General features: G+C 51.9%; 1 protein-coding gene across 1 annotated transcript in view; it reads left to right on the forward strand.

The window, feature by feature from the left end:
- The window catches only part of IGDCC4 (immunoglobulin superfamily DCC subclass member 4), a 37,743-nt gene extending 15,756 nt beyond the window's left edge, over positions 1-21,987 (forward strand). The window contains exons 4-20 of the mRNA XM_042988615.1: positions 1,955-2,091; positions 3,397-3,537; positions 7,261-7,416; positions 8,233-8,646; positions 9,171-9,335; positions 9,874-10,011; positions 10,890-11,060; positions 12,096-12,335; positions 12,488-12,589; positions 14,772-14,955; positions 15,717-15,844; positions 17,401-17,571; positions 17,824-17,961; positions 19,089-19,194; positions 19,687-19,915; positions 20,685-20,846; positions 21,411-21,987. Coding sequence (XP_042844549.1) covers positions 1,955-2,091; positions 3,397-3,537; positions 7,261-7,416; positions 8,233-8,646; positions 9,171-9,335; positions 9,874-10,011; positions 10,890-11,060; positions 12,096-12,335; positions 12,488-12,589; positions 14,772-14,955; positions 15,717-15,844; positions 17,401-17,571; positions 17,824-17,961; positions 19,089-19,194; positions 19,687-19,915; positions 20,685-20,846; positions 21,411-21,821 — 3,193 coding nt within the window. The 3' untranslated portion in view covers positions 21,822-21,987. The remainder of the gene's footprint in view (positions 1-1,954; positions 2,092-3,396; positions 3,538-7,260; positions 7,417-8,232; positions 8,647-9,170; positions 9,336-9,873; positions 10,012-10,889; positions 11,061-12,095; positions 12,336-12,487; positions 12,590-14,771; positions 14,956-15,716; positions 15,845-17,400; positions 17,572-17,823; positions 17,962-19,088; positions 19,195-19,686; positions 19,916-20,684; positions 20,847-21,410) is intronic.
- Positions 21,988-25,660: the final 3,673 nt, after the last annotated feature.

Consider the following 25,660-nt stretch of genomic DNA (forward strand, 5'->3'; position numbering starts at 1 on the left):
TCTGCTTGTCCTTCCCCACTGGTCCTTTCCCATCAAATTTTCCTGGCCTAGGATTTTACCTCCAACTACCCTTTGCCTCCATGTCCCTTTTCCCCTGCTGGCCCCAGCACTGACATGGGCAGCTGCTGGAGCTGAGGGTAAGATACTGGGGCAGAGGTGGGCTTACCCATGGAATGAGGGAGGGAGTAAAGCAGGCTTATGTTTTTTCTCTAAGTCTTTGGGCCATAGTAGGTCTCTAGGCCTGTGGCCAGAGTCTTCTCCCAATACCCTGAGCCAGTCCCCCTCTCCTGTGTTTAGATTTTTTCATAGCCCATTTTCCAGTGAGCCAAGGGACCTTCATCAACCACACTGCTGCCCCACTCCCTCTCTAACTTTGGCCCAGTCTACATCCGGGGACCAGCGCCATTTGCTCTATGGAGAAACTAGGACTCTCAACCTTGAGCTGACCCTTCAAGGATCACGGTTGGAGGATTCAGGAAGACGCATTCCCCTGCTACTTGGGCCAGAGCCCATTCTGCCTACCACACCCCCAGACCCATGGACACTGCCTTGCCCGGATTGCATTATCTCTCAAGCAAGGTCTCTGAGCCTTTCTAATCTGAGTGGCTTTTCAGCCTCTAACCAAGAGGGCAGAGAACACCCCCTTCATCCATTACCCCTCGTAAGTAATGTATGCATTGACTGGGGCTTGCTAGGGACCTTGTCCCTTCCACGGGTATTCTCAACCATTTAATGGCTGGTGAGACAGACAGGTAGGAAGAACATGGGATTTGGAACCAGAAGACCTGGGTTCAAGTTTCAACTCTGCTCCAGCTGTGAGACCCTGGGAGAATACCCTGCTGCCTCTGAGCCTTAGTTTTGTCACCAGTAAAACGGAGGTTGTGATGTCCTCTATCTCTTCAGATTGTTTTGGCTCAGATGACACTGTATGAATAAAATGGATTTTTATCAGGGAGGGAGGAGGTAACATAGGCAGGGAGTAAACAAATTGACACTGTATAGAAGGCTGTGTAATATAAAGTAAGTCTTGCATTGTCAGCTCCCAGAATCCCAGGTCCCCTCCCTGGAGACAACCACCATTACCAGGGGCCTTCAGTGCAAGCATATTAAGTGTGCATATCCCCACACACTGTTCTGCACCAAACATACTTTGGAGATTGTCCTGTTTCAGCACACATGGAGGAGCCTCCTTTTTTTTTTTTTTTTTAAGTATTTTTTTTTTTTAATGTTTATTTATTTTTGTGTGAGAGAGAGAGAAAACCAGCAGGGGAGAGTCAGAGAGAAGGGAACAGAGGATCTGAAGCAGGCTCGGAGCTTCCAGCAGAGAGCCAGACACGGGGCTTGAACTCACAAACTATGAGGTCATGACCCAAGCCAAAGTCAGATGCTTAACCGACTGAGCCGCCCAGGCACTCTGAGCTGTCTCCTTTTTAACAGCTGCCTAGCATTCCATTGTATGAATGTACTCAAACCGATTTAGCTAGTTCCCACCCTACAGATGGACACTTGGATCGTTTCCAGTCTTCTGCCTTTGTAGTTACAGTGCTGGAGTGAATATCATTAAACATGTTTTTGTGTACATGTATGAGAATATCTGTGGGTTAGAGTCCTCGAAGTGGCGTTGCTGGGTCAAAAGGCATGTGCAGGGTTGATTTTAAGATCTTACCAGCTTGCCCTTGAAGGAAGCTGTATCCATTGGCATGGCGATCAACACAGGAGTGTCTTCCCTCCATTACCTCATCCACAGAGGGTGTTAGAAAACACCCAAAGTGATCTTTGCCAACCTGATAGGTGAAAATGGCATCTTACAGCTTTAATTTGCATTTTTTTTATTATAAGAGAGGCTTGAAAGTAAAATGCTGTCAGTAGTTCAGGCTGGAGACAGAGGTAGACCTAGGACAGCTCCCTGCAGAGCTCCTGCCCACCTCATAGGTGCCCTCTCCCCCTTCCCAAGGCTCATCATTCTTCCCAACGGGGTCCTCCAGATCCTGGACATTCAGGAGAGTGACTCAGGCTCCTACCGCTGCGTGGCCACCAACTCAGTCCGCCAGCGCTTCAGCCAGGAGGCCCTACTCAGTGTGGCCCCCAGAGGTAAGGGGGCAGGCTGGATGGGGAAACCTGGGGATTTCTGGACCGGCCACCTCAGAGCTGGGAGGCACCTCGTGAGGTCCAAGCTCTGCCTTCAAATAGGTGACAGTATATCAGTCCCACTGGGCAGGTGTGGAGTACCACCCAACAAGTCAGAAATAGAACTGGAGCTGGAACCCAAGACTCCAGACTCCCAGTCCAGCTCTCTTCCTGCAGAGGCTCTGTGTTCCCTTGGGTTGGGTGGAACATCCCGGGCTGGGGACAGAGGTGGGGAAGGGAGGCATCTGAAGAGGGTGTGTCAGTGCCCTGAAGCCATGGTCCCTGCCTTTCTGTGTCTCCTGAGGACTCTGGGCATTAGGGGATTGGCTGGGCACCGAGAATCTGGTTCCCTGCAGTCTGGTGCTCCTGTCCTCTCCATTTCTCCGAAAAGTTCCTGTCCCAGTGTAACACAGTAGGAAAGGCACAGGCTTTGGGGTCGGAAAGACCTGGTTTGAATCCTGGCCTCTCTACTTGCCATCTATGTGACCCTGGGCTGTTATCAAACGTCTAGCTCAGGGAGGTTGTGAGAATAGCTGAGATAAGAGTGGAAAGCGCCTGGCACCCAGCAGGTGCACAACAGATCTTAGTTCAGGCCTCCCTGAAGGGCCTTTCACTTGCCTCCCTTTGCCATGACATCTCCCCCGAACCCTGCACTTCTGCACATCTCTTCCCATCCCCCCATCTCAAATCCCCCGCTCAGGTAAGTAGGTTTAAGTCTGGTTCACTCCCTGCACCCAGGGTCTCTGCCTCCACCTGCTGGACAAACCAGGTATTCGCCATGCTGACCCAGGGGGCCAGGGTCACAGTGAGAACTTGGCAGGGAATCCATGCTCAGGGAGCTGCCAAACTGGAGGAAACTCAACCCCTACCTCCTACCTTTCCCACAGGGGAACCCAAAGCCCTTTGAAGAAAGGACTTGCCTAAGGTCACACAGTGCCTTAATGGCAGTGCTGGAACCAGAAACTATGACTGTTGACTCCACCTCCAGGCTCCAAGTCTTCTCACGACCCTGATGGTCCTCTGCCTGGAGGGAGGGTTTGATTTGGCAGGCAAGAATGGCGGTGGTGTGCCAGAGGCCAGGTTTTTCCTCTCCAAGCTCCAAGAGAAAGAGCTCTGTGGAACTATGTGGCTGCTTTTGCCACCTGTCAGATGAAACCCTGGCTGTTCTCTGCCCCACCTGCTTCACCAGGTGATTCTGAGCATCAGGTGAGCTACTGCATGTATGGACACCTAATAGTAAGGCTGCTTGCTGGCCTGCCCTCTCTCCAGGGTCCCTGGCGTCCACCAGGGGGCAGGACGTGGTCATCGTGGCAGCCCCCGAGAACACCACAGTGGTTTCTGGCCAGAGCGTGGTGATGGAATGCGTGGCCTCAGCTGACCCCACCCCTTTCGTGTCCTGGGTCCGACAGGGTAAGTGGAGGGAGGGGACTCAAGGTCATGGGAAAGGAGGGGGTAGCATCTCATATGTCCCCAAGTTGGGAAGCTATAAGGGTGACCACTCTATAGTCACCTACCTTTGGTGTGGTGGGAACTCCTCTTCTAGGGCCGAGTATGGGGATGGGGGAAACCTGGACAAACTTAATCATCAGTCTTTGAAGTGCATTTCCTCTATGAAACACTCTGGTTCTGCCACTCACGTAACCATTATTGAGACCCTACTTAGGGTGGTCTCAACAGTACTGCGAGTGAATGTGTGAGAGCTAGAAGGGTGCCGCGCAGCCATCGAATCAGGTGAAACCAGGCCCCCACTGCTGGTCTGCAAAGCTGCTGCCGTGTATGCTTGGCTTCACGCTGGGCACAGTGAATTTAAAAAATCAGAAGAGACAGACAGGGACTCTGTGGTCTGAACTCATCATAGTCTGGGTGAGGGTGATAAAACACACACCATGAAAAGAGGTTTGCCTGTATTGGGCAGCACGTGATAAATGCCAGGTAGGACTGCATTGCTCTCAGGGTAATGAGGATGCTGGCCAAACATCACCTTGCAGTCTGCTGAGCACTTCCTGCCAGAGCCTGGAAGAGCCCTTTGAAGGGGATAGGGGTGAGGACTATTATTCCCAGTGGACAGATGAGGAAGCTGAGGCTCAGAGAGTCAAGACCCAAACTTTAGAGCCTGTTCTCTTTCTGGTACACCACTTCCTACAGTCCTAAATGGAAGAAAAGCAAGGATTATTGTTGTTTCCATTGTCAATGAGAAGTGACTTACCTCAAGTTGATAGCAGAAGTAAGTCTTAAACCCTGCCCTTTTTACCTTTCTTCCCTGACGCAGTCTACTACCCTACACTGGCTCCTTTACATAAGTTTGTATCTCACATTCAAAAGAGTATGCAATCGGGGTGCCTAGGTAGCTTAATCAGTTTCAGTTAAGGTCATGATCTCATGGTCGTGAGATTGAGCCCCATGTTGTGTGATGCCTGCTTAAGATTTTCTGCCTCTCTCTCTGCCCCTCCCCTGTGTGTGTGTGCTCTCAGAAAGAAAGAAAGAAAGAAAGAAAGAAAGAAAGAAAGAAAGAAAGAAAGAAAGAAATATATACATAGAGTTTAAGGAAAAATAATAAACTGAACAAGTATGTATCCCCCCGCCCCCCAGGGACATGTGAGTGGCTCAGTCAGCTGAGCGTCAGACTTCAGCTCAGGTCATGATCTCACAGTTTGTGAGTTCAAGTCCCACGTCCGTCTTTCTGCTGTCAGGCTGTAGCACAGAGACTGCTTTGAATCCTCTGCCCCCTCTCTCTGCTGTTTAAAATAAACAAGTATTTTAAAAATGAAAAATAAATAAAAAAATGAAAAGTATATATCCCCCCACCCAAGCTGGTGAGATGTAACAGTGCTGGTGTCTTTGGGCCTCCCCAACCTGCACACCTCATTGGATTTGTGATACTTAGTTATTGGGATCCTGGGGCCAGCAGGACCCTCATACTATTATTGGGATGAGCCTGTGGTATCACCCAGAAATTCTAATATCAGTGTTTCTCAAATCCTGACTTTGTATCATGATGACCCAGGGAGCTTATTAAAACTGCAGACCCCCTCCCTTCATGCCTGGTCACTTGTGAACCAGGAATCTTAATGTTTAACAACTGCCCTAGGTCCTTGCTGCTGAAAGTGTGGTCTTTGGACCTACCACCTGCACCTACTTAGAAATGCAGAGTCTGGGGCATGCCCTAGGCCTCTGCATCTTAACAAGTTTCCTTGAGATTCTGTGATTCGAGTACACAGTGAGGGTTTGAGAATTGCTGTCCCAGAGAATCCTGACACCTATGGTCCTGGGAGCTCCCTTACAGAAAGTCTGCTAATAGCACTCCTGGACAGAGACTGGGAAGAGAAAGCCTGGAAAAGGATTTCCTTCCTGATATGCTGGTCACTGTTCCTTTCTTAGACACTTACTCCACAAAGTCAGGGAAGAGACATAGCTTTTTGTTTTGTTTTCTTCTGATTACGAAAGTTGTGTGTGTTCATTGTAGAAAACTAGGGAAAAGCAGAAACAGAAAACATTCCATTTAATCTCTCTTCGAGAGATTAAAATTGTTAACATACAAGTGTATTTTCTTCCAGATTTTCTTCTACGCATATGTGCATTTTTCCCTAAAATTGGGAGTAGTTCCAAATCTTACTTTCAGTCCACAGCATATCATAAGCATTTTTCCATCTCTAAAACTTTTTTTATTTTTATTTTTATTATTTTTTTATTTTTTTAATGTTTGTTTATTTTTGAGAGCGAGAGAGACAGAGCATGAACAGGGGAGGGGCAGAGAGAGAGGGAGACACAGAATCGGAAGCAGGCTCCAGGCTCCGAGCCATCAGCCCAGAGCCCGACGCGGGGCTCGAACTCACGGACTGCGAGATCGTGACCTGAGTCAAAGTCGGACGTTTAACTGACTGAGCCACCCAGGCGCCCCTCTAAAACTTTTTCAAAAAGTAATTTTATTTTATTTTTTAAGACTCCATGCCCAACATGGGGCTTCAACTCATGACCCTGGGATCCAAGCGTCAGATGCTCTACCGACTGAGCCAGCCAGGTGCCCCCCAAAAAGTAATTTTAATGACTATATGCCATCATTTGAATATAGCCATAATACAACTTGCCAGTTTCTACTGTTGAATTTTTAAGTCCTTTCCAGTTATCCACTATTACAGTTAACATTACAGTGATCAGCCCTGTTCATATCTCCCCAGGACAGCTGCCCACAAATGGGATCCCTGGGTCAAAGTCAAAGTGGAGACTCCATTAGCCTTTACCCTTTCTCTGGCATTGCAGCTTACCTTTTTAAAAACCTTTCCTAATTTGGGGCACCTGGGTGGCCCATTTGGTTAAGCATCTGACTTTGGCTCACGTGTTCAGTTCAGGTCATGATTTCACAGTCCATGAGTTTGAGCCCTTTGTGGGGCTTTGTGCTGACAGGTCAGAGCCTGGAGATTCTGTCTCCTTCTCCCTCTGCCACTCCCCTCCTCATGCTCATGCTCTCTCTCTCTCTCTCTCTCTCTCAAAAAAAAAAAAAAATAAATAAACATTAAATTTTTTTTTAACTTTCCTAATTTGATAGGTGAAAATTAACATCTGTGTTTTGATGTGCATTTCTTTGATTATGTAAAGCTGAACACTTTTTTGTATTTCTTGGTCATTTGCATTTTTTCTCCGGATTTTCTGTTCATGTTCGTAAAGCACAGGCTTCTTTTTTTTTTAAGTTTATTTATTTGAGGGTGGGCATGCAGAGAGAGAGAGAGAGAGAGAGAGAGAGAGAGAGAGAGAGAATTCCAAGCAGTATTGGGACAACACCATACAGGAGGCATACAGGAGGAGTGAGTTCTTGAGAGAAATGAATTTAATAATAATGGTAACGGTAATAAGTGACTAGTTTACTGAGCACCTGTTAGGTGCCTGCATTGTGCCAGGCCTTCTCACAAACCTTATTTGTTTCAGCCCCACAGCAGCCCTTCCAGCTAGGGGCTATCTCCCTCCCCATTTTACAGAGACACTAGGGTTCACAGAGGGTCACTTGTCTAGCAAGGGGAGGAACTGAAATTCAAATAAGGGAATGCTGTGTTCCGTGTTGAGGCCCCCCCCCCATGCAAGGAGTAGATGGAGGGCCAGTCCTCTGTGCCCCCCTCCACCGCTCTTCCTCTCCTCCCCTAGACGGGAAGCCCATCTCCACGGATGTCATCGTCCTGGGCCGCACCAACTTACTAATCAGCAGCGCGCAGCCCCGACACTCGGGCGTCTACGTCTGCCGCGCTAACAAGCCCCGCACGCGCGACTTCGCCACGGCCGCCGCCGAGCTCCGCGTGCTGGGTGAGGCGGGGTGGAGGACCCGGTAGTAGGGGCTCAGGGGGACCGGATTGGGCCGGGTCAGCTAGGAGTGGGGAAGGGAAGATGGGGAGGGGGGAGGGGCAAGCGGGTGTGTTAGAAGGACTGAGGGGCGACCCTGGACGATGGAAAAGGGCTGGAGCTAGGGGGACGGCGCTCAGGGGAGGGGCCCCCTTCGTTAGGGTGGGTAGTGCAGGGGACAGCTGGAGGAGGGGAAGAGCGGGAAAGGAAAGGAGAAAGGGGTGGGGGAAGTTGAGGCAGGGAGAGAAGCAGAGGGGTGGTTAGGGCATGACTTGGGTGATTGGGGGGTGGCGACGGGTGGTCTGAGCGGGACCTAGGTAATGGGGGAGAGGGGTAGGACTGAGGGTTGGGGAGACGGTGGAGTCGTCTGGGTGGCACGAAAAACTGGGGGACGGAGTTGCTCAGGGCTGGGATAACTGTGGCGAGGGGGGAGTCTCCCCGGTGTGGGAGACACTGGAAGGAGGGGAAGAGGTTACGGTACCTGAGGGAGAGGGGTGAGGCCCAGGAGGAGCTAGGGTACTTAGGGGAGGCTCGGGAGGCCCGGGGACAACTGGGAACGAGGAGGAGTAGGCTGGCGGCGTGGGGCTGGGGTAAACGGGGGAGGAGCAGGGGTAGGGCGGCGCCGCATGCGAGTATTTGGGGGCGGGGTGACTCAGGGAGAGGCTGGAGCGAGCGGGGGGGGGGGGGGGGGGGGCGCGGCAGCCGGCCGGGGTATGCGGAGAGGCGGCAGGACCCCTGGCGGCCGGAGCGCGCGGTCAGCGTCCCCCTCCCCGCCCCCAGCGGCCCCTGCCATCTCGCAGGCGCCCGAGGCGCTGTCGCGGACGCGGGCGAGCACGGCGCGCTTCGTGTGTCGAGCGGCGGGGGAGCCCAGGCCCGCGCTGCGCTGGCTGCACGACGGGGCGCCGCTGCGGCCCAACGGGCGCGTCAAGGTGCAGGGCGGCGGCGGCAGCCTGGTCATCACGCAGATCGGCCTGCAGGACGCCGGCTACTACCAGTGCGTGGCGGAGAACAGCGCGGGCACCGCGTGCGCCGCCGCGCCCCTGGCCGTCGTGGTGCGCGAGGGGCTGCCCAGCGCCCCCACGCGGGTCACGGCCACGCCGCTGAGCAGCTCCACCGTGCTCGTGGCCTGGGAGCGGCCCGAGCTGCACAGCGAGCAGATCATCGGCTTCTCCCTCCACTACCAGAAGGCACGCGGTAAGTCTGCTGGGGACCCGCGTGGGGGCGCCCTGAGGGGGGCACAGGTTAGAAGACGGATGGGTTGCCGTGTGGGTACCTTTGGGGATAGGGTGGGATGGGGTGGGAGCCCGTGGAACAGACCCGCATAGGTATGGGCTAGGCAGTAGTCTTCGATGTGCTGGAAAGGTCAAAGTGTGCAGCACATTTCCCCCTCAGCCACAGCCTGTTATGATAGAGGAGGAAGAGGATGCTTTTCCTCCCAGAGAAAAATGCCTTGGCACTCCTGGAGCCAGTTTATTATAACTGCAGCAGGAGCCACTTCAATTAGACGCCAGAAAGAACTTCCTAGCCGGCAGAGGAATTAATACAGTGGGACTAGAAGCCAGGGAAGTCTGTACTCTGGGGCTCAGATGATCTGATGATTTAGTTACAGACTATTCCAGAGACTGGGGCAATGTGAAGGATCCCTAGATAACCTCCAGCTGGTAGGCCTCTGGGGGTGGCCTTGTGACAGTTTCTTTGTCCCTGTGTCACTGCCCCAGGCATGGACAATGTGGAATACCAGTTTGCAGTGAACAATGACACTACAGAGCTGCAGGTTCGAGACCTGGAACCCAACACCGATTATGAGTTCTACGTGGTGGCCTACTCCCAGCTGGGGGCCAGCCGCACCTCTACCCCAGCACTGGTCCACACACTGGATGATGGTAGGGCCTCTAAACCTGCAGTGGGCCCCTTGGGTTCCAGAGAATTCCCTGGGGATGGTAGTTTGGCTTCTCTTTACTAGTGTTTGCCAAGGGACTTTTACCTGCCTCATGTCATCTTTTGTGCCCTGTAAGGGGGTGGGTAATGGTTCTTCCCAATTTACAGTTTAGGAAACTGAGGCCCAGAAAATGAGAGTGACTTGCCCAAGGTCAGTAGTACAGCGGGGACTTGAGGACAGGTCTTAATTCCCTCTGTCATATGGCCCTTCTCAATATCCATGTACCATCCAGTCAGGCAGGGGCCAGTGACATGAAACCATTGGATGTGGAAGATTGTGCCCCAAACCTTTTTCTGGCTTTGGGGTGGGAAGGATGTCCCCTCATCTCCAGTTTGGGGCTCCCCTGAGAGGCTCCCTTTCCTCCCTCAGATCCCGGGCCTACTTCTGACTTGCTGTGTGACCTGGGCAAGTCTCTGATCGCTCCTGGGCCTCACCTTCCACGTCGGTGGAGCAGAGCTCACGCTGATGTTCTTCTGTCTCAGTCCCCAGTGCAGCACCCCAGCTCTCCCTGTCCAGCCCCAACCCTTTGGACATCAGGGTGGCGTGGCTGCCCCTGCCTCCCAGCCTGAGCAATGGGCAGGTGGTGAAGTACAAGATAGAGTACGGTTTGGGAAAGGAAGGTAAGTGGGGGCAGGGCTCCACCTGCCTGGGAATTATTGATGCGAAGGGCTGGCCAGAGCAGCTGAGGACCCAAGTAGAGGTGGGGAGAGTCTGAGGAAATTAAGCAGAGAGGTAGAGTAGGGAAATAGGAACTTGGACAAGAGGAGTGTGGGCTAGGTGTAGGGAAAGGTAAAGAGGCAAAGCTCAAGACAGAGGCCTGGGTTCTAGCCCGACCTCCTCTACAGCTATAGTGGGTAATGTGGTTAAGTCCCTGCCTCAGTTTCCTCATCTGTGAAATGAGGCAGGTAGCCTAGATAATCCCTGGGGTCCCTTCCAGCTCAAAAAGCAGATGAGAGAACAGGAGGTAGAGGGTGTGCTTGTGGGATTGGGGAAACAGAGCACTGGGGACGGCCTGTTAGAGCAGATGTAGATGATCTAGGGGAGAGGGTGTGAAAAGGATAAAGAGTTAGGAGAAGGCAAGTGGCTGGGGAGGGGGGCAGGGTGAGAGTGAGAAAGGAGGGAAGCACGAGGAAGGGGGCTTGGGGTGGTCATCAGAGCTCCAGAAGGCAGGCGGTACCTGATGGCCTTCAGAGACAACCCCTTGTGCCTGCGTCCTAGAGTGTGTATGAAGGGATGGTCACAGACAGTTCATGGGGAAGTGCAGAGTGCATGCTGTGGTTCTCTCCACTCTGAGCTGAGGCTGATGGCCTGTGTCAGCCCAGGCTGGAGGCCCAGGAGTCAGCTCTGGAGCCATGACTGAGGGGTCAGTGCTGAGAGGGCCTCAGGCTCCCATGGGCGCCGAGGAACCAGGATCTGGGGTGGAATAGTTGGTATAGGGGAGTTTAGGGGTCCTGCTCTTTAGGTGGCCACCCAGCAGCCATGTTTCCTGTCCCAGCAGATCAGGTTTTCTCCACCGAGGTGCCTGGGAATGAAACACAGTTTACGCTGAGTTCGCTTCAGCCCAACAAAGTGTATCGAGTACGGATTTCGGCTGGCACAGGGGCTGGCTATGGGACGCCCTCCCAGTGGATGCAGCACAGGACGCCCAGTATGCACAACCAGAGCCACGGTAGGGGGTCTGAGGGGAGAGGAAGGACCGTGTGTGTGTGTGTGTGTGTGTGTGTGTGTGTGTGTGTGTGTGACTGGAGTGTATGTGTGCCCTTAGAACTCAGGCCCAAACACCCTCTCCTTCAGAGACCTTCCATGGCTCCCCCTGCTTGAGGGGTAAGGGAGGCCAGGTGTAGAGGCGAAGGCCTGGCCTTTACAGACACACCTGGGCTACAGTGTCCCTTCTACCTGCGTGATCTTGGACAAACTATTCACAACTCCGAGGCTTCATTTATTGCCAAAGGTGGCATAGGGATTAATAATGCATTGTGAACAAGTGTTCAGCACGTAATAAGAGCTTGTTAAATACTAGTTGCTTTTCATTGATCGTGATTGTTGGTTTTGTCAAGAGGCCCGATAATACAGTGATTAAGTGCAGACAGAACCTGGCACATATGCTCTCTGTGTGACCTTGGGCAAGTCGCTTAACTTCTCAGTTTTCTTATCTGTAAAATGGAGATAGTAGTATTTTTGTTATTTTGTAGGGTTGTGAGAATAAAACACATGTACAAAGGGCTTAGAACAGTGTCTGACACATAATAAAGCCCCACTCTTAGGCTCCAAGTCGGCTCCCCACACCAATGGCTCCTTCCCTCCTTTCCAATCTCAGCAACCCCTGCGACCCCCTTGCCTGTCAGTATCCACGCATGCATTCCTTCAGAAGAATTATGGAGCCCTACGCTGTGCCAGGTACTATCAGCACCGCCCCAGAGGTGCTCCTCGCTGACCTCTTTGCAAGCGCTCAGGAGACACGCCTACATTCTCAGCACTCTGGGTGTGTAGAATAGGGAGTTCACCTCTAGACTGAGCCCAGGCCTGGCACAAGGAGTGGTGGCTGAGTGTCCATTCACTGCAAGGAGGCTGGCAAGGCTCTCACTCAGTGCTGGCTTCCTGCTTTTGGCTTCCTCCTACCTGTCCCCCTCTCCCACCTCTGGCTTCCTTCTCCTCACTTCCCATTCTCTCACCCCTTCTTCCCATCCTGCTCCTTTGCCCCCAGTCCCTTTTGCCCCTGCAGAGTTGAAGGTGCGGGCAAGAATGGAATCCCTGGTCGTGTCGTGGCAGCCTCCCCCTCACCCTGCCCAGATCTCTGGCTACAAACTGTACTGGCGGGAGGTGGGAGCCGAGGAGGAGGAGGCCAATGGTGAGAGTCCCCCAGGGGGCCGCGGAGACCAGGCTTGGGATGTGGGGCCTGTCCGGCTCAAGAAGAAAGTGAAGCAGTATGAGTTGACCCAGCTAGGTGAGGAGGGCTGGGGGAGGGAGGGAGATGGGCATAGCCTTGGTTGGGAACGGGGCAAGCTGGGCATGGGAGTTGGGAATGGAGTGCTATCTGGGGATGAAAGAGTGGCCTCAGAGGTCCCTCTAGCCAGTGACCCCCATGACCTTCCCCAGCCCCTGGCCGGCTGTACGAGGTGAAGCTTGTGGCATTCAACAAACATGAGGACGGCTACGCAGCGGTGTGGAAGGGCAAGACAGAAAAAGCTCCCACGCCAGGTGAGGGGGCTGGGGAAGGAGAGGGAGGAGGGCTCTGTTGAAGGGTCTGTGTGCCTCTTCCTTTCCCTTCCCTCTGGGCCAGCCTTGGTGGTCAGGCCATCCGGTAGCCTCAGCTACCCCCAGACCCATGCTCTTAGGCTCAGAGGTCCTCTTCTAGCCCCAGACAGCCTCTGTCGCAGACAGAAGCTTCAGTTGATGCACTTTCAGGACTGCTACCGTATTTTCATTACCCATGAGCAGTGCTAATTTGGAAGGTTTGGACAGAGAGAAACCCCATGGCTAATCGGTGACTCCTGACCCTGTTTGACCTTTAAACATGTTTTAAAATACATCCACCTACATCACACTGCCTATCAGATTATCCCTCCACTCTAGGCAGGGAGAGTGTCCTTATGTGGCCCATCAGGAAAGTGAGACTCAGAGAGGTAAAGGGACTTTACCCAAGGTTGCACAGAGCCTAGACTAGAACCAGGACTCTGGGCTGCCCAACGAGTCTTTCCACTGTAGTACACTGCCTACTGGCTTTGTATGGGCCACCTTGGGTGCCCATCATGGATCCCCTCACCCCTGACTTCCCAGGCTGATTTTTAACCATGCGGTTTTGTCAAAGGAGCCCTCAACCAGGAGCCAGGAGACCTGAGTTCTAATTCCAGTTTGTTCATTCAGCAAATATTTTACTAAGTGTCTACTGCCCTGTTCTGGAAATTTAGTGATGAACAATACAGATAAGGTACCTGCTGTCATGGAGTTTATTTTATTTTATACTTATGTAATGAACACATCATCCTATAGTACTCACTATATATGTCTTAGTTCGGGCTGCTATAATAAAAATACCCCAGACCGAGTGGCTTAAACAACCATTTATTTTTCACAGTTCTGGAGGAAGTCCGAGGTCAAGGTGCCAGTAGAGTCAGTGTCTAGTGAGAGTCCACTTTCTGGTTTACAGACCATAGGCCATCTTCTCACTGTATCCTCACATGGCAGAAAGGGGGCTGGAGGGCTCTCTGGGGGGTTCTTCTACAAGGGCAGTTATGTGCTGAAAGTTTGTGTCTCCCCCTCCATCCCCACAATTCATACATTGAAACTCTACCCTCCAATATGATGTACTAGGAGGTAAATAGGATTAGATGAGGTCGTGAGGGTGGGGCCCTTACGAATAGGATTGATGCCCTTATAAATGTCACAAGAGAGCTCACTTCCTCTCTCTGCTGTCCTCCATAATATCATACAAGAAGTCGGCAGTCTGTAGCCCACAAATGGGCTCTTGCCAGAACTTGAGCATGCTGGCATCCTGATCTTAGACTCCAGCTTCCATAACTGTGGGAAATAAATTTCTTTTGTTTACAAGCCAGCCAGTCTATGGTACTTTGTTATAGCAGCCTGGATGGACAAAGATAGGAAATAATCCCATTCATGAGGGCACCACCATGTGTTCAAATGTCAACATAGGAAGCGCAGGAGGCGCAAATATTCAGTTCATAACAATATGCAAGATGCTTTTCTTTTTTTTTTTTTATTAAAAAAAATTTTTTTTTACATTTATTTATTTTTGAGAGACGGAGACAGAGCACAAGTGTGGGAGGGGCAGAGAGGGAAGGAGACAGAATCTGAAGCAGGCTCCAGGCTCTGAGCTGTCAGCACAGAGCCTGATGCGGGGCTCGAACTCACGGACCGCGAGATCATAACCTGAGCCAAAGTCGGACACTCAACCGACTGAACCACCCAGGCGCCCCTGCAAGATGCTTTTCTGTGTACTTAACAAATAGTAACTGATTTAGTCCTCATAACAATACTATGAGGTAAGTATATTATCAGCTCCACTGACAGAATAGGGACTGGAGGCAGAGAGAGGTTAAGTAACTTCTCCCAGGTCACACAGCTAGTACATGGCAGAGCTAGAATTGGAACCAGGGTAACCTGGCTCTAAAATCTTTGCTTTTAATTGCCATGATTTGTTGCCTCTCTCTAGACAGTTTGCTATTTATATGACCTTGGCCAAAATCACTTAAATTCTTGGGAGCCTCGGTTTCTTCATCTGTGAAGTGGGAATGATGCTACTCAACTCTCAGGATTGGAGGAGAGAGGGTGAAAATAAGTGCCTTGGGAACTGCAAACCACTGCCCATATTTCGGGATGAGTGTCCTCCCTCCTTTCCCCACACTCAGTTTTCACCTTCCAGACTTGCCCATCCAGAGGGGACCACCCTTGCCCCCCGCCCACGTCCATGCCGAATCAAACAGCTCCACATCCATTTGGCTTCGGTGGAAAAAGCCAGACTTCACCACGGTCAAGATTGTAAACTATACTGTGCGCTTCAGCCCCTGGGGGCTCAGGAATGCCTCCCTGGTCACCTATTATACCAGGTAGGGAAGCCAGCTAATGCTGTGAGGGGGGAGGAAAGCAGCAGCTGGTGATGGGGGGGAGGGACCCCAGGGATTCAGGAACCTTTCATGGCTCGCATGTTGCACTGTGGCACACTGAGGGTCTGATGCCCTGATGGTGACAGGTGGAAAAGGGGAGTCCTGTTATCCCATCCCCTCACACAGAACCTCATACTGAACCCCAGAGAATGTGATGCAGGACAGACCCATTTCTTCGACCTCAGAGGCCTCCTGACATGATGGGGAGGAGAGAGCCCAGATGCTGTGCTGAGAGGGCCCCCAGTCAGATTGGAAGGCACAGCCATTGCCCTGAGGAGCTGTTGGTTTGGCAGAGGAAAACTTGCATAAAAATATAATAGAAAACACTACAAAGCAAGTAAAATAGGCTAAAGTAGAAAAACACGATAGTTATGTACAGCTGCAACTAAAGGACAATTAAGTCAAGGAAAAGATGCATCAGAGATGGTTCCTTGGGTGCTCAATGACTTGGATTAATCCAGGCAGGTTTCCTGGAGCAGGACGCCTAGTTCGGAGATTGGACAGAATACCTTGGGAGCAGCGTACATCCGGACCTCTCTATAGGGCCCCTGGGTGGTGTCAGCGGCCCCCATGCCAGAGAGCAGATTCCCTGCCCAGGGTGGGGCCTGGAGCTGGGCTGGGCTGGACTGGGGGAGTGGATTTGGAGGGGATGCCCTGCTAGGAGGGGGTGCCTGAAGCACCAGTCACATTTCTTGCCTCAACAGTTCTGGAGAAGACATCCTCATTGGTGGGCTGAAGCCGTTCACCAAATATGAGTTTGCAGTACAGTCCCACGGAGTGGACATGGACGGGCCTTTCGGCTCCGTGGTGGAGCGCTCCACCCTGCCTGACCGTGAGTGGCCCCCTTGCCAGCAGTCCATCTTTTACAAGCAATCCTTCTTGCCCAACGGCCTTCTTTTTTTTTTTTTTTCTTAATTTTTTTTTTTTACATTTATTTATTTTTGATAGACAGAGCACAAGTGGGGGAGGAGCAGAGAGAGAGAGAGAGAGAGAGAGAGAGAGAGAGAGACACAGAATCCGAAGCAGGCTCCAGGCTCCGAGCTGTCAGCACAGAGCCCGACGTGGGGCCCGAACTCACAAGCTGTGAGATCACGACCTGAGCCAAAGTCGAACGCCCAGCCGATTGAGCCACCCAGGCACCCCGGGCCTTCTTTTTTGATACGTCCTTCAGAGCCCCATTTCTGTCTATCATTGACTTTGCATTTGTGTAGGCCAGTCCTGTGCTTTAGGCATAAACATAATAAGATTTAGAAGAGTGGCTTCTTTTATGGGACTGCCAAGACCTCACTGAGTTGGTGAAGAGGGGCCAGGTCAGGGAGGCGTCGTGGATTCTACACTTGGGTCCCCATCCTGCCCCTGGCACACAGGAAACCTTGGGCAGATCCCTTCCCCATTGGGCCTATGTTTCCCCATCTGTAACAAGAAAGGATGGGGCCACTCACTGTCCAAGTCTGTGACTGTGTAACCTCTAGAAATGGCATTCCAAGACAAATGGGTTTTTGTTCTCATAGGAGAGGCTCTTCAGTTCTATCAGCCCTAAAACTGTTTACCTTCCCATAGACAGAAGACCTTTGTCCCAGGATCTGATATAGGAAGACTTTGGGGGGGTGGGGGTGAGAGTTCTGCACTCATGGATTTGTTCTTTAAAAGCACTCCTTACAAATTGTTTCTCACCTACTTATGACTTCAGTTATTGTGGTCTTAAACTACATAGGAAGTTGAGGCGGCCCCATTGTTTTCTCAGAGGAGACTTTATGACATTGGCTCCCCAGCACAACTGGCCATGCTACAGACAGGGGATGTTTTCTCCTTTTGCAGATGGGGGGGGGGGTGGGAGACTAGAGCTGAGAGTCAAAGAGGGTTCTGACAGCCTGTAATGCTGTGGCTGTCTTGCACCTTAGAGCCTTGGGTCCCCATCTCATCCTCTGCCAGGACTTGAAGACCTGAAACCCCAAATATCTGACCCTTTCCAACTCATTAGTCACCTGTGTCCCTACTTCTCACCCTTCCTCATTCACCCCCATCCCCTGGGATCAGCTTCTTCTCTAAAAACAGAACACAAAGACTTCCAAGGTTGTACTTCTCACACTGGGCTTCCCATGACCCTTAGGACCTGTGTCAGGGGCAGACATAGACAAAGGCTACATAGGGCATCAATGAATTTTACTTGAAGACTTGGAGAGTTTCTGGAAGGGGAGAAATAGTGAAACCTTACCAGCTGTTTTCCAGAAACTCCCCAGTTAGAGATCAGATCTCATTTTGTTTTGTGGTTTGTCCAGTGAAGGAGGAGAAAGGGAGGCCATGTCCTCATGCCCCATCTCCCAGCTGCCCCCAGAGCTGGGGCTCTCAGTGACTGTGCCTCTCCTCATCTCTTCCCCTGCACCCCAGGGCCCTCAACGCCGCCATCCGACCTGCGCCTGAGCCCCCTGACGCCATCCACCGTTCGGCTGCACTGGTGTCCCCCGACGGAGCCCAATGGCGAGATCGTGGAATATCTGATTCTATACAGCAACAACCACACCCAGCCCGAGCACCAGTGGACCCTGCTCACCACGGAGGGTGAGGGCTCCCACACCAGGGCATCTGAGCAGGAGCTTCCACACTCTCTCTCCCTTTCCCAACCTCTCCAGTGGCTGGGTTAGTGGTGAGAGTGTGGCTGAGGTTTGTCCCGGGGCTTTCTAGAAGGAAGAGGCAGAAGCTAGTGCCTGAGTGGGAGAGCATACCTTCCGAGTCCTGCTTTCCAGGCTATCTCTGCATCCCATCCCCACTCAGCCCCCCAACCCTGCTCTCCCTGCTTCCCCCTGCCCCCAGGAAACATCTTCAGTGCTGAGGTACACGGCCTTGAGAGTGACACGAGGTACTTCTTCAAGATGGGGGCACGCACAGAGGTGGGGCCTGGGCCCTTCTCTGGTCTGCAGGATGTGATCACTCTCCAGGAGAAGCTCTCAGGTATGAGGGCAGGGAGGGAAAAGTGGGTCCATCCTGGGACAGCCTAAGTTCTTCTGAGGCCCCTCAAGTTGACCTCTAATCCTAAAGTTATCTCTTCCAAGGCCCTGTTCCCAGGCACAACTACCATTTCATTGTTTTGGACAGCTGGCCTCGTAGTTTGGTGCAGAGAGGACAAATTTGACGGGGAAATTGGGTGTAGTTCAGTGGTGATTCAGTCGAGAGGTCAGACTTGTGGGAGACTGGCTTTGTTCTTTGGGAAATTGCTTTGATTGGAGGATTGGTTTGGAGACATGACGAGCCTTATGGGGTGGGAGTGGGCAACAGAACTGGCTATATAATTTGCAGGGCCAAGTGTGAAACGAAAATGTGGGGCCTTTCTTTAAAAATCAGAATTTCGGGGCACCTGGGTGGCTCAGTTGGTTAAGCATCTGACTTCAGCTCAGGTCATGATCTCACCATTCGTGAGTTCGAGCCCTGCATCAGGCTCTGTGCTGACAGCTCAGAGCCTGGAGTCTGTTTCGGATTCTGTATCTCCCTCTCTCTCCTTCCCCCACTTGCACTCTGTGCCTCTCTCTCTCAAATATTATTTTTAAAAAATTAGAATTTCAAGATGGTGACAGCAGAGCATTAAACCAAGCATGGAGCCCTTCCAAGTGTGAGCCCCGTGAGATCACCCTTGTAGCACACCCACGAAACCAGTCCCAGTTGTGTTTCACTGAAAGGCCAGGTTGACAAACAGGGACCATAACTTCAGATTTCCAATGGGGAGGATAGTCAGAGAGGCAGTGGTGGACCCCTTCTTGCATTCTGAGTGTCAGGGGGCACCTGGGTGGCTCATCCGGTTAAGTATCTGACTCTTGATTTTGGCTCAGGTCATGATCTCACATGAGATCAAGCCCTACATCGGGCTCTGTGCTGACAGTGTGGAACTTGTTTGGGATTCTCTCTCTCCCTCTCTCTCTCTGCCCCTCCCCTACTCATGCTCACTCACTCTCTCCCTCTCTCAAAATAAATAAACTTAAAAAAATACTTGAAAAAAAAAGATTTTGAGTGTCCAAAGGGTGAGACTCTATGAACCCTGAGCCTCTGGCCTTGACCTGTTCTGTCCCCTCTGTCTCCACCACCAGACTCCTTGGACGTGCACTCAGTCACAGGCATCATTGTGGGTGTCTGCCTGGGCCTCCTCTGCCTCCTGGCCTGCATGTGTGCCGGCCTGCGCCGCAGCCCCCACAGGTGGGTGAAGAAGCCAGTCTGACTACAGAGAGGAGAGATTTCCAGAAGGGCTCCAGAGACGAGAAAGCAGGGAGAATGGCCACCATTTGCCAAGGAACCCTCAGCGCCTCCATTAAAATTAGGATTCTAGGATGGAGGGATTGGGGGTGATATCCTCATGAGAGTGGGGAGTGGGTTTAGGGGAGCCCCCAGCCTACCTCCTCAGCAAGGGCAGGCATAGGCAGAGCTGCCTTCTCTCACTCTCTCTGTAGGTACCAGCATCTTGGAAGGAGGGACCCCAAATCTTCAGATACCTGGAGTCAAGGGAGGGAAGGTCCCATTTGCAATGTTTCAGCTGTTTTGAACAGTTTCTTAATCATTACACAGACAGGGAAACCAAGTTCCAGAGATGGGCAGGAACCTGCCCAAGGACATAGGCTGAACTAGATCCCAGTCCTGCCTCTACCCCTCACTTTTTGACCACTGTGCCTGATTCCCTATCTTCCCTTCCAGAGAAGCCCTCCCGGGCCTGTCCTCTACGGCCAATGCTGGGAACCCTGCACTGTACTCTAGAGCCCGCCTTGGGCCCCCCAGCCCCCCAGCTGCCCATGAACTGGAGTCCCTTGTGCACCCCCGTCCCCAGGACTGGTCTCCACCGCCCTCAGACATCGAGGACAGGGCTGAAGTGCACAGCCTTATGGGTGGCGGTGCTTCAGACTGCCGGGGTCACTCCAAGAGAAAGGTAAGCCTGGAGCCTGGGCAGGTCAGAGCCCCACACCACAGCTCATTTCCAAATAGGACACCTGGGGGCGCAAGAGTACAATGTGTGTACCCAGAGAGAAACTCCTCCACCCTCCTCCTCCCCTTCCCTGGACCAGCTGTAGAAGAAAAGGCACTCTCTCCTTCCTCCCTGAAAGGGTTGGCAGGGCAGGGAAGCAGATGGGCCTCCATCCCTGGCAGAATAGGTCAGTCTGGTTCTCCTGGAAGGAGGGAAGGGCCTCCTGTGGACTGTTTGCCGGTGACTCAGAGTGGCCACAACGCCCAGATCCCTCCTTGTGCTGGGAGCTGGAGAAACCTCTAAGACCCATTCCGCCCAGTCCTGACCAGGACAAGAGGCTGGTCAGCTTGGCTGTGGCCCGGTGAGACCAGGACCGGGATAAGGTAGGCCGACACAGGGCAGGTACCTTCCACGCCAGCAGCGGTGGCTCATCCTGCCCTTCTCTGAAGAGCCTGCTCACACCCATGAGTGCTTCTTCCCCCTTTCCCTGCCCCTGTGGTGAAGAAGAGCCTGCTTGGCTCGGACACTTCTAGGCTTTGCCAAAGCAGGTGGTATTTGGCTTTTCTGCAGGAAGAATTCTCCATCCTCAAATTCACCCCCAGACTCTCAGGCCCTCCCCACAGCCCTAGTGGGGAGGTAGCAAGAAGGCCAAGAGTCTCCATCCACTTCCCTCTCTTCTGCTCTCCTCTTCCACTCAAGCCTTCAGTGCTCCTGTGTCTTTCCCCCCTTGCAGATCTCCTGGGCTCAGCCAGGTGGGCCAAGCTGGGCAGGTTCCTGGGCTGGCTGTGAGCTGCCCCCAGCAGGCGCCATGCCTTCTCTGACCCGGGCCCTGCTGCCCCCTGCTGGAACTGGGCAGACACTGTTGCTGCAGGCTCTGGTGTATGACGCCATAAAGGTCAGTGTCCTGGGAAGGAGGGGCAGGAAAGGAGAGAAGGGGCTCTGTGCTTGTGAAGAGTAAGTAGTGAGCTTTCTGGTGACCTCTGAGGGTAATTTCCCTGGGGATGGAAGTCTAGCTAGGAGAGACCCCCTGGAGCCTCTGAACGTGGGCGGGTGGAAGGCAGGCAGTTTCCGGGAATCTGTTTCACCTGAGTTGAAGACAGTCGCTCCTCTCCCCATACCTATGTGGGCCCGGCAGAATCACCATGGATCTGAGGGTGGGCCTGCCCTCAGTGCATTCTGCCCTTCCTCCTATGCACTGAGGCTCTGACTAAATCTGGTACTTCTGAACTCTGGGCAAGGGCAAATGGGTAGTATTCCATTCTTCTCTGCCTTTGCGTCGGCCTGATCATCATCTCTTGTAGGACAATCATTGTACTTCCTTTACCAACTCCCAGGTGATACACACTCTGGGGCTTGGGGGAGTGGGTCAGTTCTCCTCCACGCCAAGTATGTTGGTCGTTCTTCTGATGATCATTGTCAGTGATGATTACCTCGTCTTTGTGTTCTCTGCTCTGACCAGGGCAATGGTAGGAAGAAGCCACCCCCAGCCTGCAGGAACCAGGTGGAGGCTGAAGTCATTGTCCACTCTGACTTTAGTGCATCCAAAGGGAACCCTGACCTCCACCTCCAGGACCTGGAACCTGAGGATCCCCTGTCTTCGGAGGCTCCTGACCTCACTTCGAGTGTCGTGGATCTAGGGCAAGGGGTAGACTGGCTGGACAGGGAGCTGGGAGGGTGTGAGCAGGCAACCACGGGGCCAGACAGACTTACCTGCCTGCCAGAGGCAGCCAACGCTTCTTATCCGTACCCAGACCTCCAACCTAGTGAGGCTCTGGAGGAGACCCCTGGGAACAGCTGCCAGCCAAAGGCCCCCTGCCCTCTAGGAACCAGCCCAAGCCTGCCCAGAACCCCAGTCTCCTCCTCTGCCTAGCTCCCCTACAGGGTGCAGTTTGGGGCAGGCTGGTGTGAATCATGGCACGTGTGGCTGAGTATATACACATGTGTACCTGCAGCTCCTGAATATCATCAAGCTGTTTGGAGCTTCCTGGGGTGCTTTGGCCATGGGGAGAGGAAGAAATGGTGTTTTCACTCCCCCCACACTCGGTGACACATGTGAGGGACCTGTGAGGCATGGCCGTATGTGTTGTACTCATGTGCACGTGCTGGCTGGTGAGCTGAGGAACTCTGGTCTAGGCAGTGGTCACTATGGCCTAATTGATCCTCCAGGTCAGGACAGTGACCCAGAGTGGTCAGTCCCCAGCCCAGTGGGCCTTCCCCCACCCCTCCCCCCCGCCCACCTCCGTCACCTAGCTGTTTATTACACACTCTGAGAGTGTCTGCAATGCCCTGTCTGACAAAGACAGCCCCGGCCCATTTTCCGGTCTGCCTGGGCTGAGTGCAGTAGGCTCTGAATGCCTAACATTTCAGTTGCATCGCTACCCGTCTCCCTTGCCCCTGTCGCCCAGCCCAGATTGAGAGGGTGACTCTGGCTGCCCTCAGAGCAACTCTGCATTTCATTTTGTAATTTGGGAAGTGCCTGGTTTTGGAGATCCACTCCCTCGGGCTCTCCTCTCCCCCCTTCCCCTTCACTACTCTTGTGCTCCTGTCAGCCCGCTCTCCCAGTTCTGCCCTACTTCTTCCCCCTGATACTCTTTCCTTTCCTCTCCGCTGTCCATCTGTCTCCTGTCTGTCTGTCTCTGCTGTCTCTCACACCTCTCCCAGACTGCATCGTGTGGTTCACCTGCCTGGGTTCAATCTCTGCATCCTTCCCTAACAACATGACTACCTCATGTCTGCTTTGAGGCCATAGCGTGACTTCTGTGTCCGCCATTCACTTCACTCGCCATCTTCCTGACCCTCTTCTCTCTGTGCCAACGTATGTCCCCCCCTGCCCCCCCCCCCCAGGCAGACTGCCGGCCCCAGTGCAGGTTTGGAGAAGACCTTCCAGTTTCCCTTGCATCTATCTCTCTCCCTGGGATTGAGACAGGAGGATTCTCCTTGGAGGATCCAAGTTCATGCAAGGGGATTTCTGAGACGGAGAAAGGGGAATGTGACCTAGAGGCTCAGGATAAAATGATTCCCTCCCTTCTAGGCAGGGAGGCAGGGTTGCTAGATGGAGGGGGTTGGGGCCCTTCCTTCCCTGCTGCAGCCAAAGCTGGAGAAGGAGAGTGAGGATTAGGGGGCACCACAGCCCAGCGACTTCCCACTCTGTGCCCTAGGAACATGAGCTGCTGGACGGGGGTGAGAGGAATTTCACCCTCTAGGTGCTGGAAGCGAGGTCTTTGCACAGGACAAGGGTAATTGGCTCATTTCATTTTTTTCCTTTAAAGTCAATCCTAAAGTCATTTTCTGTGACCTGTCACACAGGGACAAGCTGGACTTCTATTTCCTGTGTAGAGAAGATGAGCCATTAATGTGATTTTGCACCCCAGCCTCTCATAGGAGCATAGAATGTGGGACTTTTCTCCCTAAATGCATCTTTTTAACTGATCGGCACATAAAGGGTTAACTCTGGCTTCTGGGCCAAATTGGAAATAACCAGTCTATCCTTTCTTTTTCTTTCTTCTTCTTCTTTTTTTTTTTTTAAATGGTGAAATGTCTCTCAGCAGAGTTGCAGCTTCCTCAGACCCTTTCAGCATCTGTGTTTATTACACTCAGGCGTCACTCCCGTTTGACACGCGCACCTCCATTTCCTCCCCCGCCCCCTCCCCCTCCTCCAGCCAGCCTATGATAACACTAAAGATTATTCATGCTGGTTCGTCTCTCGTTTGGGACAGAATTGTCACTTGTACTATTTCTGTAGCGTTCGGCGTTGCTGTAGCTAACACCACTGTATATGTTTCATCATTGCTCTGAAGGTCAAAAGCTTCGTTTTATTTCGCTGGTTTGATTTTTTTTTTTTTTCCTAAAGGGGGAAAAAAAAAACTGCCCTGAATTAAAGGGCTGTTTTAACAGTAGGCTCTTAGCATTACGCCACATAGTCATTTTTCATGTTCTTGTTTAACAGGCACTGAGGCTCTGGTTTAAATTAAATAGCTGCAAATAAGACAATTTATAACCCATTAGGTTGGGTGGAAAATTGTTTCTCAAAAGCAAATAAGTAATAAATCTGGTATCTGCCTATAACTCACACTTGATAAGAAAGTGGCCATTACTCACTAGCCTTATATATGATTTGGGCCCTGGGTAATTTGGAAGTGTTAGGTTTGTGTCTTAGTAGCAGTATTTTTATTAGAAAAGAGTCTATTGGCCTTTTACAGGGTATTAATCCCTTTGTCACCTACCATCGATGCCTTACATTTTTTGAGTTTCATTTAGAAACCTTCCTTTTCTTGATGCATGACATGTGTAATCGGTACCTGCTCATTATTTGTCTGTATTTAGTTTATGCTGTATTATTTAATTATTTTTCCAGCATATTTTCCCCTCCTTACAAATATGATAGTCTTTAGTGTTAAGCCAAGGCATTGATCATGTATCTGTCCCTATAATGAATTAATAAACTATTTTCCAAACACGTGGAATGACTAGAATTTCCTCAGCCTTTCTCCTCTAGAGAACGTATTTCCTGCCAGGAGGGGAAATGCTGGTTGTGGAAGGTAGAGAGCAGGTGGTTCTGGGAAAGAACTGAACTATCTTCCTCCCACAACAGGCACTTAACCTAGGAAAGATGCTTTCTTTGATGGCATTCTTTTAGGCTTTCTGGGGACCTCTTTCCATCTGGGCGCACATTTGTTTAACTTTCTTGGGTGCAAAAGAGGAGTGAAGGAGCAACTCCAGAGGTTTGGGCTTACCGACTATTCCTTTGTGTAACGACTATTCCAGAGTTGCTCATGGCTGCATATTCACACATAGGGGCACTGTGCCCACGCATGCACACTCACTGTCACGAACACCCTGGTGTCCATTAACTCAAACCTGGGCACACAGCCACATACAAAACTCTGCACCCACGCCCCACATGCATCTCAGGTTCGTGGTTGGCAGTCGCTCTGCTAAGATCTTTACAGAGCCTGCTTGGTGCCTGCTTTTCTATTTGAGGGAACCAAGAGCCAGGGGCTGCCCTGCCCTGGACCACCCCCAAAGTGGCTGGTGGGCCCGACCGGTGTTAATTGACAGATCATAGGGAGAGATATGCACATTTTGCATGCAGCAGAATAGCCATTATTTGCATATCACTCTCAGACCAAGCGTTGTGATAAAGAAGAATTAAACACTTGTCAAAATGAATTTAAAATGACAGCAACTCAGGACACTGATTTGACCTCTCCGAGTCTAGGACAAGCCAAGAAGGGGTTATTGAGAATTCAAGCCTGGCAGGAGGGAGTTCCAGGACTTTGGGCCCAGGGTGCCCCCCCTTCTGTCCCTTTCCGATGGCCAGTAGAAGCCCATCATTCCTGCCTTTCCTCACAATGAAATAGGTTTGGGGCTTTGGTGCATCTCCTGATCCTAAATTTCTTTGGTGTGCCCCCTGACCCTGAATTTCCCCATTACCCCTCATTGCTCACTCATATGCCTCAAGCTGTGCCTCTTAGACTCATCTTCCAATTGCTACTGCAGAGTAAGGAGTCCCTGGGCTGCACAAACCCTGTCATTAGTAAATTTATCTGATCTCTGGAGGCCTGCACTTCTTTATTCATTTGCACCAAAGTTCATGTATGGTTAACACTCCTGATTGCAAGATTCCACAGCTGCTATTAAAAGAGAGACGTAGTTATTCTGCCATCCCAGCCCAATGCCAGAGGAACAAACAGCTGAGTGAGGCAAAGA

The sequence above is a fragment of the Panthera tigris genome, chromosome B3 (assembly GCF_018350195.1).
Source record: "Panthera tigris isolate Pti1 chromosome B3, P.tigris_Pti1_mat1.1, whole genome shotgun sequence".
NCBI classification, from domain to species: Eukaryota; Metazoa; Chordata; class Mammalia; order Carnivora; family Felidae; genus Panthera; species Panthera tigris.